At 46.8% G+C, this 11,662-nt stretch overlaps 2 protein-coding genes across 3 annotated transcripts; both read left to right on the top strand.

Moving 5' to 3' along the window:
- Positions 1–5,261: 5,261 nt before the first annotated feature.
- Positions 5,262–8,311, top strand: LOC123144248 (protein YIF1B-B). Of its 2 annotated transcripts, none has more exons than XM_044563333.1 (5): positions 5,262–5,525; positions 6,815–6,978; positions 7,061–7,159; positions 7,333–7,484; positions 7,580–8,311. In XM_044563333.1, the coding sequence occupies exons 2-5, from the start codon at positions 6,817–6,819 to the stop codon at positions 7,959–7,961; spliced, it is 795 nt and encodes a 264-aa protein (XP_044419268.1). In that variant the 5' UTR covers positions 5,262–5,525; positions 6,815–6,816; the 3' UTR covers positions 7,962–8,311. The 2 variants fall into 2 exon arrangements, with proteins under 2 accessions (XP_044419268.1, XP_044419267.1); XM_044563332.1 differs by having other exon boundaries at positions 6,800–6,978.
- An 813-nt stretch (positions 8,312–9,124) lies between these two features.
- LOC123141371 (BTB/POZ and MATH domain-containing protein 1-like) lies at positions 9,125–10,352 on the top strand. The gene has a single exon (XM_044560539.1). The coding sequence runs from the start codon at positions 9,286–9,288 to the stop codon at positions 10,288–10,290; it is 1,005 nt and encodes a 334-aa protein (XP_044416474.1). The 5' UTR covers positions 9,125–9,285; the 3' UTR covers positions 10,291–10,352.
- The last annotated feature ends 1,310 nt before the right edge of the window (positions 10,353–11,662 follow it).

Raw genomic sequence — 11,662 nt, 5'->3', positions numbered from 1 at the left:
CAAAATGGAGACATAGATATTTGTAAAGTGCATACGGATTTGAATGTCGCAGATCCGTTGACTAAACCTCTTCCACGAGCGAAACATGATCAACACCAGAACTCTATGGGTGTACGATTCATCACATGTAACTAGATTATTGACTCTAGTGCAAGTGGGAGACTGTTGGAAATATGCCCTAGAGGCAATAATAAAATGGTTATTATTATATTTCCTTGTTCATGATAATTGTCTGTTGTTCATGCTTTAATTGTGTTATCCGGAAATCGTAATACATGTGTGAATACATAGACCATAACATGTCCCTAGTGAGCCTCTAGTTGACTAGCTCATTGATCAATAGATGGTTATGGTTTCCTGACCATGGACATTGGATGTCATTGATAACGGGATCACATCATTAGGAGAATGATGTGATGGACAAGACCCAATCCTAAGCATAGCACTAGATCGTGTAGTTCGTTTGCTAAAGCTTTTCTAATGTCAAGTATCATTTCCTGAGACCATGAGATCATGCAACTCCCGGATACCGTAGGAATGCTTTGGGTGTACCAAACGTCACAACGTAACTGGGTGGCTATAAAGGTGCACTACAGGTATCTCCGAAAGTGTCTGTTGGGTTGGCTCAGATCGAGACTGGGATTTGTCACTCCGTATGACGGAGAGGTATCTCTGGGCCCACTCGGTATTGCATCATCATAATGAGCTCAATGTGACTAAGTAGTTAGTCACGGGATCATGCATTACGGAACGAGTAAAGTTACTTGCTGGTAACGAGATTGAACGAGGTATTGGGATACCGACGATCGAATCTCGGGCAAGTAAAGTACCGATTGACAAAGGGAATTGTATACGGGATTGCTTGAATCCTCGACATCGTGGTTCATCCGATGAGATCATCGTGGAACATGTGGGAGCCAACATGGGTATCCAGATCCCGCTGTTGGTTATTGGCTAGAGAGGTGTCTCGGTCATGTCTGCATGATTCCTCAACCTGTAGGGTCTACACACTTAAGGTTCGATGACGCTAGGGTTATAAGGAAGGTTTGTATGTGATTACCGAATGTTGTTCGGAGTCCCGGATGAGATCTCGGACGTCACGAGGAGTTCCGGAATGGTCCGGAGGTAAAGATTTATATATGGGAAGTCACCATACGGTCACCGGAAGTGTTCGGGGGTATGCCGGTATTGTGCTGGGACCACCGAAGGGGTTCCGGCGGTCCACCGGGAGGGTCCACCTGCCCTGGAGGGCCTTATGGGCTGTAGGTGGAAGGGAACCATCCCTAAGTGGGCTGGACGCCAACCCCCCCTAGGGCCCATGCGCCTAGGGTTTGGGGGAACCCTAAAGGGGGGCGCCCCCCCCCTTGCTTGGGGGGCAAGCCACCTCCCCCTGGCCGCCGCCCCTCCCACCAGTTGGGATCTGAGGGGTCCGGCCCCCCTCTCCCTTGCCCCTATATATAGTGGAGGGGTGGGAGGGCAGCCACACCTTTCCCAAGGCGCAGCCCCTCCCCTCCCCAACACCTCTCCTCCTCCGCGTGTGCTTGGCGAAGCCCTGCCGGAGAACTGTCACTCCACCACCACCACGCCGTCGTGCTGCTGTTGGAGCCATCTTCCTCAACCTCTCCCTCCTCCTTGCTGGATCAAGGCGTGGGAGACGTCACCGCTCCGTACGTGTGTTGAACGCGGAGGTGCCGTCCGTTCGGCGCTTGGATCATCGGTGATTTGGATCACGACGAGTACGACTCCATCAACCCCGTTCTCTTGAACGCTTCCACTCGCGATCTACAAGGGTATGTAGATGCACTCCTCCCCTCTCGTTGCTAGTAAACTCCATAGATTGATCTTGGTGATGCGTAGAAAATTTTAATTTCTGCTACGATCCCCAACAGCCCCCACCTTGCCATCCTATGCTGCCCGTCTTCACTTCGAACGTCCTCGCTCGGCCTCCACGACACTTTGGACGAACGTCGCACGGTGTTACACCACAGATGATGCTCCAGCATCCTGCATCCTGCCTCTGGTCCCCGCCCGATGCTCGCTCATGCTCCGTAGCTACCGCCGCACTCATGCCGCGGAGCCGCCACCACCCCCTGACTTACCGAAATGCCCCATGGCTTGAAAGCCGAAGGTGTCTCCCAATCTTAATTTACCGAAGCCATGGCCTAAAAGTCTGGCGGCGTGTTTGGATTTAAGCCAAACTTTAACTGATGGATTCACTGGCTTTGCTCCGAGTTAGAAAACTCTAGGCCTGCATGATTAACCAAAATGCCCCATTCCTTCATCTTCTCCAATTTTATTGCTATACATGCTACATTGATCATATTCACGGTAATGTCCGTACATGGCTCAGAAAGATCTAAAGATAAGAATTATTGGACTATTAGAGGTTACTTACGATGAACAAATTTAATTGTAGCACATAAGTACTGTGAATCGACAATCACGACCACGTGCCCAAACAAAGTTCCTTCAGTGGACACCTCGCACACAACTTTTCCCCACGACCAATTAACGACAAACCACATCCAACCAATTTGAGCGCAAACCCCCTGGCAGCATGCCCCCTCAAGCAGCTTTCCCAGTGAGGCCTTCCATGTCTACAGATATGAGAGAATGATTGGACACACACCTCCATTGTCGATGTCTCTCTCATCTTCATTCGGTGCCCCTCATCAGCCGGGCCGACCGACAACCTTGATCCAGCAACAGTGATATGGTCCTCATTGTGACATCGTAACAAAATGTATGAATAGTAATATTTGATTTCTTATTGACTTTAATATTAAGGCGATATCTACTTTGATCACATGACTAAAGGTTTCGTAGTTCTGTCCCTAGGAAAAGTAAAATATTTATCTGAATGTAACTTATGTATGACTAATGTCTTAGGACGAAAGATGGCCTCGGAGCTAATGTCTATCCCAGGTGCTTATGTCTCTGATGCTCCATATACATCCCCCGATGCAAGATATGGGTGTCCTTCCCAAACCCCAATGCCCTGATCATGAAGCCTACTCCTTCAATTGTTACGAGGGTATTTGCAATGCCGGTGTTCTCTATCAGTGTTGCTTTCCTGCTCACAAGTTTCACTGTAACGGTGAAACTTTAAAGACCTGAGATGACCATACTTCTAATGACCGCGAATGAGTATTGATCTCTTACAACAGTGTTTTTCAGCTCTTACATATTTCACCTAGTTCATTAACTCGATTTGCCACCCCCAAAGTAGCATCCCAACAAGGTGAGCATGTCAGGCTAAAATATGGCATGGCTTATGTGTGTGAAGAAAATTCACTTGTACTGCATAGCAACCATATAATTTCATTGAAATAATTAATACCTTAGGTGAAGAGAAATGAAGCGTCCACCGTTGGCTCTCATTCTTTGGACAAGCAATCAATCCATTTTGAGAATTGGATCTATAATGCATGATAATTGACTCTCCTCCTTAGATTTTAAAGATCAGTCTCTAACCTATTGGAAACCCAATAGACAAATTTTGTTAGTTCAACAACCTGCATGGGCAGAAATGCAAGAAACATGTCAGAAATGAGCAATTTTCAGTCTAAAGTACTGAAAATAAGAAATGTGTCAGTTTGACAATCTGTAATGATTACATGTTTCTTTAAAAGGGCATGTAGTAGCAGTGCTCGACTCTTGTAGAATTTTAGGGTCCGCTTCCTAGGCACAATTCTGTCAGGCACTTGTCATATGAACTTAGGATGAGGATATGGATAAGTTAACATACAGAACACCGAATTGGCTAAAACGACGAAGATGTCAAGAACTGACAAAGCTTATACAGCTGGAAAACATGACCGGATAACCAAAATCATACGGAGATGTCTCATAATCAGTAAAACCAAGCACAAGCATAGCTGCAAAAAGTCCAAATAGATCCACACCTTGGGGAAGAATGACCAGACCATCAACTACTGGATGAACACATTTTGTGGTACATCTCTACTCCTACCGGATGGTAATGAAGAGTAAAGCACACATCAAAAATAGAAGCTGCCAATATGTATAATATTGCATTGCAAGAGGACACACCTGAGCATTAAATGAAAAGCGAGGCCACAACCTAAAATCTTTATCCATATGTGTAATAAAAAGTAAAAAGGGAAAAGAAAAAAAAATCACATGTAATCGACATGTTGAAGACGAAGGAGTAGACATATACATCCTCTCGTCGCCACATGCATCCCAGCTCGCTCTGGCCCGCATCACTGCAGTAGGGCAATAGCTGTCAGTGCTGCTCCTGTTGTTCCGTCCGTGACGCCTATGTGCGGATCACCTCGTAGCAGCTGGGCGTTGTCCTCAGCGGCGCCACACTGAGCTAGCTAGCTTCCGTTGTCTTGGTTGCTTGCGGCCATATGGGAACAATGGTAAAACTGAGAAAATGCAATCACAAGAGCATAAGGAGAACTATGGAGGGATGGGGAAAAGACCTAGATCTGAATCGTTTTAACTCGTCCTGCACAAGTTCTTCACGTCAACTTTTTTGATGCCTCACCGATCTTAAAGACACATCCATAGACATCATACTGGTCTGACACAACAAGATCAAACTACCAACATCCATCGGTTTAACCCGCTGGTAGTGGTACTTGTGCCATGGACTTGGGGGCTGGGACCATGTGGGCATGGTCGAACGTAGTGGTCGTTGCCGTTGTCAGCCCGATCCCGACCTGGGCTACGGCATGGACCTACCGGAGGGCATCATGCCGTGACTTGGCCGAGGGCGTACCTGGATCCGGCGCTAATGCTCCTGTCCCTATGGCGGCGCACGACTTTCTCCCCAGCCATGGCCTTCGCTCGTCCGCTTCCCCCTTGCGCGCCTCCGCATCGGAGTCTCCGTCCGCCGCCGTAAGAACGGCACCCCGGGAATCACGTGGGGCGAGGAGATTGGGTTGTTGCAGTTGCAGGTGAGGCAAAGGCGGATGGAACCCTAGCCGTCCGAGGGTGAGTTTTTTGGAGACCGAGAGATGACAGGACGAGAGGGGGTTTCTGTTCGGGGAAAAATCGATGGAGGGGTTTCGGTTTGGAAACAAATCGGTGGATGGAGAAAAACCAGGAGTTGAGTGGGGGTGGTGCGAGGTGGGACGACAAAAAATCAAATGAAAATAAAATCGGAGTATCAGGCTACCAACTGCTTCATTAGGAGTAGAGATGTGTCGGCTTAATATCTTAGAAGTGCTTATCGGGTAGGGTGTGCTTGTGCCTTGTACTGCGTTAAAAAAGAGAAAAGAAAAATTCCTTTTCTGATTGCCCAAGCTCCAATCTGACCCAACGGCGAACGCGGCTCTAGACCCAGAGTAGTCTACCACCGCCGTGCCCTACAGTTTCCGCCGTGCCGCATCCTACGACACCGCCGACGCCTCACCAGCCACCCCCAACACTCCGCCTCTCACGCGCGTCACTGCCGTCGCCGTCCCCGTCCCCGTCCCCGTTCCACTTCCACCTCATCGCCCCCCCTGCCGCCCCCACCCCGTCCGCGATCTTGGACGGCATTGGTTCCTGAGGTAAACCCCAAACTAACCTCCACAAATTTTGGGTTTGCGCTGGTGCACGCCCCGGCGCACCATCTAGATCCGCCCCTGTCTGCGATGAACCCTAGCTTGCTTGGATTGTTCTGAGATACTTGTATTGTACGAGTTGTCTTTGCTGTGAGCAATCTGATGCAAACCTTAGTGGGCACTCCGATCCATCCCGCCCCATCGTATTCCGTTGCTGCGTTGACCACGGGTAGCAATTCGTTTCGAAATTGGAAGAAACTAGGTTTCGACTGATCACGCGTGCCCCACGTTAGGTCCGCCCCTGGAATTTGGGATGGGATCAGGAGGAATGTAGTTTACGGCGGCTGCCCTGCTATTGGAGGTTAAAGGGAAGTATAGATTAGTGTGGGTATCTTTCTGGAAAGAAGTTTTAGAGTAGCGTGTAGTAGATCTGAGAGTAACTGGATTGGTGGATGGAAGTGGAACATTGGGTAAGCCTTGAGGATCCTGTTACTTTTGTAGTTCATCAGAACAGGTAATTAAGGGAACTGGTAAAATCACCAATATGTACCATAACACACTGTTTGTAAAGACAATTTGCAGTTTCTTGGATTTAGGACCGTGCACTCAATTGCCATGGTGGCTTTGTTTGCTTTAAAATTTATTTATCCAGTTAATGGAAGCTTGCTATCCATGTGCCAGAACCATGAGTTGGTTGAGTTGTTTTGGGTTTCAGCTCTAGCCTGCCTCAACTTGTTTGGGACTAAAGGCTTTGTTGTTGTTGTTGTTGTTGTTGTTGTAAAGATTATGGAATGACCTCAGATCAGTGCAATGATAACCTGATGCACTTTTCTTTGGCCAAGAAGAGTCTTAACGGACAATACTTCCTGTTAGCCATCATATTACTGCAGAATGTTAGTTGTTAAACTAAGGCAACAGGCTGCACCAGCCAAAATGAGATGTGCTGATGTGGATCACCTGTCTTTCCTTTTATTTCCGTCAAAGTAGTTTTATGACACATTCTCGTTAGCATCACCACTTCATCTTGGAAGGATGGGTGTTATGTCATGAAATTCATTGAGCTATGATTTGTTTCTTCTGTTCTTTCCTTCTCTTGACTTGGGAGTTGGGATCATAATGAACTTAGTATTACTTTCGAATTTTGATTACTGTTTGTTGATCATCAATTGGATTCAGACCATCTTACGATTCTTGACTTCAACTTGTCGCAAAATACTTTTGAGCACAGTTTTCTTTTGTTATACTGTTCTGAATACATTGTTTTCTAACTGTCTGCTCAGTTATTATCATGGCAGCAATGAATAGTGATCTAGGTGGCTTAGGTCCTAGGCCTGCAAATGCACCACCAAATCCTTTTGAAAGTGCCATGTATGGTGCTGGACCTGGACTGATCCGTACTGGACTTGGAGCATATGGAGAGAAATTTCTTGGTTCGAGTTCTGAGTTCATGCAGAGCAATGTATGTCTTCAACTTTATTCAATTCTCTTTTGTGGATAATATTTTTGAAACCTGCCAAGCTAACCTCACTTGATTGTGTCAGATTACTCAATATTTATCCGATCCTCAGTACTATTTTCAAGTCAACAGCCAGTATGTGAGGAACAAACTGAAGGTCGTCTTGTTCCCTTTCTTTCACAGGGTAAGCGCTGTTGTCCTCTCTCCTTTTTTTCCTTGCAAGATTTTTTTTTTTGACCTTGAAGACTGCAGGGCTTACACCCCACATCATTTTATTAAAATAATAGAGCTTCCTTGCAAGATTTGCATACTCTGAAGTCTCATAACATGCATATTGCATTTATTGTCTTCCTTAAGGGCCATTGGACGAGAATAACTGAACCTGTAGGAGGAAGGCTATCGTACAAACCTCCAATTCAGGATATCAATGCACCAGACCTGTACATCCCTTTGATGGCGTTTGGCACCTACATTGTCATTGCTGGATACGCATTGGGGGTCCTTGGAAGGTAAATACAGTGTGAAGTCCGCATCTTCTATCTGGAGAACCACTGAACACTTTACATGACTGAATCGTCTAAATGTGATTTGTTCGGTGATGCAGGTTTACCCCTGAGGCACTGACCCTACAATTCACGAGAGGTCTAGTTGGCTGGTTTCTGCAAGTCGTCCTCATCAAAGGTTTGCTGTACTCCCTGGGCAGTGGTGAAGCGCCATTGCTAGACATTGTGGCGTATGCTGGGTATGGATTTGCTGGCACATCTCTTGCGATGCTGGCCCGCATCTTCTGGAGCTACTTATACTACTTCATCATGCCATGGTTCTGTCTCTGCACTGGCGTGTTCCTCGTGAAGACCATGAAGAGGGTTCTTCTGGGTGGACCAAGGAGTTACGAGCGGCATCCGAGTCGAAACCACTACTTTCTGCTCTTCCTGGCGGTTGTTCAGTTCCCGATGCTGTTTTGGCTCGGCAACATCAGTGGTTGATCTTCCCGTCTTATGGTCGAGCTTGGTAACGTGAATCGAACTTTAGGAGGATGCTGTGCAGGATACACTCGTGGTTAACTTCTCCTGGTGAACTTGGTAATAGCTCACCTAATTGCTTAAGACTCTTGTGAAGCTAGTAGAGATGTCTGGATAAACAGATGAAAGCGCATGTAACTAGTTTTCTGCTGGAGGCGAGTGAAATATGGTCACTTGGGATAGGATGGAGATGAATTGCTACACGTATGCATTTTGATTCCTACCTTACTGCCTCGGATTTGTTTTTTTGTTTTTTGGTCCCTCTTGTATTCCTGGAACTGTTTCACTTGAATTATGAAGATTACGTTCCTGTCTCCAGTCTTCTGAAGACGCCACTATCTCTGATTATGTTCCTGTATTTTTTTGGGGGTTTGTTTTTTGCCTGGTTTTCTTATTTTTTTTGTATTTGGTTTATTTATTTTCTTGAGTTTTCTTGGAAGCACATGGGTGCTTCACGTGGAATCACGTATGTTCATTCGGAAGTACAGTTTGTGCTTCGCATTGTAAACATGAGTTTTTTTTTGACGGGTCGCATTGTAAACATGAGTTGGTACTCGTGGAAGCGCAGGTTAGTTCACGTTGGAAGCACAAGTGTGCTTCACAAGGCGTGATTCACCCCTCGCGGGAGCACAAGCTAGTTCACCTGGAAGCATAAGTTACTACAGTTCAAGAGCATGAGTCGGTTCATTTTGGGAGGACAAGTTAGTTCACTTGAAAGCACGAGTTAGCACAGTTTATGAGGCCGAGTTAGATCACTTTGAGAGCACAATTTTCACTCGGAAAAATATTCGTCGAAACCTATCAACATGGTATGTGGTTTTTGAAGATCTCAACGTAAAAAATGCAACAGTAAAAACAGTTTGTAATTTGGACGAATGGTTCATGAGATTCATGAGATATTTATATTTCAAAAAACGAATCTAGTCTAGGGGAAAAATGCACGAACAGTCGCGCGCGATGAGAAGACCCCCCCCCCCCCCCCCCCCCCCCCCCCCAAAACACTGCGATTTCGTTTTTCCGTTGCACTTGAACCTGCCGATCGATGACAGTTGTGTTCAACTTCATCACGGCGGAGACGAAATTCCAAAATACTCGGGTCCAAGAGACTTATGTGATTTGAGTCGGCAGGTAGGTAGGACTCTTTGTCCACGAGTCTCCCAGTGATTGACGACATACTTTATGTAGTTCATCACGGACCGATATAACGGAATTCTGTTAGGCACTTCGTTATACAGGAGTACGCGCGTAGGTCAATCTACTAATCTACTATCACTAGATCCGATCCATCATGCCGGCGTCGAGCGCAAAGACGGTGCTGGAGACGGCGGCGTCGACGTCGACGTGCACCCCGGAGACGGTGCAGCGCAAGCACGTGTTCGACATCCGCGGGTACAGCCAGCACAAGCTCCTCGGCCCCAACGTGTACATCAGCTCGGGCGCCTTCGCCGTCGGCGGCTTCGACTGGAACATCCGCTACTACCCCTGCGGGTACCTGAAGCCCAAGTACGTGTCCGTCTACCTGGAGCTCCTGAGCGCCGGCGCCCGCGTGCGCGCGTCCTGCGACCTGACCGTCGTCGGCCAGCGCCCGGGCGCGCCCTCCCTGGTGTCGCGCACCCCGCCCACGCTCTTCACCTCCGACCTCAGCAGGTTCGCGCCCAGCACCAGCAAGTTCGTCAAGAGGAGCAAGCTGGAGTCGCCGTCGTGGGGGCTCGTCCACGGCGACCGCCTCGTCATCGAGTGCGTGGTCACCGTCTTCATGTACCCGACCGTGGTCACCTGGGCGGCCGCGCCGGACGAGGGGGACCCGCCCTCGGACCTGCACCGCGACCTCGCCAGGATGTACGAGTCCCAGGCCGGGGCGGACGTCGGCTTCCTGGTCGGAGGGCAGGGCTTCCGCGCCCACCGGACCGTGCTGGCCATGAGGGCGCCGGCATTCATGGCGGGCGTCGTGCGTGGCGGGGGGCTGGGGTTCTCCAGCGGGTGCGTCGACATTAACGACATGCAGCCTGAGGCCTTCGACGCTCTCCTCTACTACATCTACATGGACTCGCTCCCTGCCGCCATACGCGACGTGGACGGAGACCGTAAGAGGGAGCTTGTCATGGATCTGCTTGCGGCTGCGGACCGGTACGATATTCAAAGGTTGAAGCTAATATGTGAAACCGCCCTCTCCAAGACCCTTGAGGCCAATACCGTGGTGACCACGTTGACTTTAGCAGAGAAGCATCACTGCCAGAGGCTCCGTCAGGCTTGTGTTCAATTCATAGCTTCTTCTGTAGATCAAATCAAGTGATGATAGGGTTCAAAAAATCAAGTAACAATTATTGACTAATATATACTCCCTTTGTCCCATAATATAAGAGTGACACTAATGTATATTATTGGTATTATTGGTCCGATGATTATTTCACTTTTAGGCTGAGTATCATAACTAGTAGTATCATGCATGGCAACTAGGCATTTTGATGAGATGACATAGAATTAAATGAAGAAAGAGAGGGTTGGGTATCATAATAAATTCTATACTACTATGTGTCATGCATGACAATAAATAAGGACACCAATGATACACATAATGTTTGACATAGCAACAAAAATCATTCGTTGTTACAATAGCTGAGTTACACTTAGGCAAATAAGTTTTAGCAGCAAATAGTTACCTATTCACATGTTTATAAGGTTTTAGAGCATAATTGGTTTGCTATCAATATTTGGCTTGCCAAATGTTGGCACTGTTAACTATTGGCAATACCTAGACTTGCCAACTATTGGTAACTTTATGTGAGATAAGCAAAACAACTTGTAGTCAACCAAATAGTTGCCAATATTTGGCACAATGCCAAACATTGGCATGCCAATTTTTGGCAGCAAACCAGCGGTCAATTTGCTAGCATTTGTATCTACATGTACAATCTGTGTTGTGCTTACTCTGTGGCTTCCATATGTATTTTCATAAATACGCTAGTTTCTGTGGATCCTATGTGATATACCCCCTTCGTATTAAAATATAATACGCCTTTTGACACTATGCACTTGCAATTTGTGAAATTTATGTCTCCTTATGCACTTGCAATGGTCTATATATTTATATGCGGAGGAAGGTGTGCGATGAGATATGTTGATGTAAGAGATGGATATACGAATGTAGGGGTTGTATATACGTGAGCACTAGATCACGTTGACGCGCGTTGCCGCGCCTGTTCATTTTTTAATGGATTAATTAAAATATCCGTAAATACATGAAGTTACCAAACACGAATGTTGAGTTTGCATAACTTGATTCATACATTTGGGTTTGTGGTTGTAGTGTGGAAGTGAAGATTGGGCGCACATTGCCATGCCACGACCATCCATTTTGATGAACGAACGTTAGACGTATATAAGAAATGTGGACGAATTAAATTCCTTTGAAATTCCAACATTCATTCATGGTATGAGATTGAAAAGAATAAACACACATATGGTCATAAAAAAAGATGATCTGATACTTGAACTCTTGCCAGAGCATTGCGCTATAAATAAAGCTTCGAAAAATGTGAGGAAGATGATACGAAGCCTTCCTCGGCAACCACATTACTGAAAAAAAAGAACACAGGAAAACATAAAAAAATTCTGAAGGATTACCTTGATATTTCTAAGTGACATGGTGCATTTTTCCTTCAGGC

The sequence above is a fragment of the Triticum aestivum genome, chromosome 6D, assembly GCF_018294505.1.
Source record: "Triticum aestivum cultivar Chinese Spring chromosome 6D, IWGSC CS RefSeq v2.1, whole genome shotgun sequence".
In the NCBI taxonomy this organism is placed as follows: domain Eukaryota; kingdom Viridiplantae; phylum Streptophyta; class Magnoliopsida; order Poales; family Poaceae; genus Triticum; species Triticum aestivum.
This window is presented reverse-complemented; position numbering and strand designations above follow the sequence as displayed.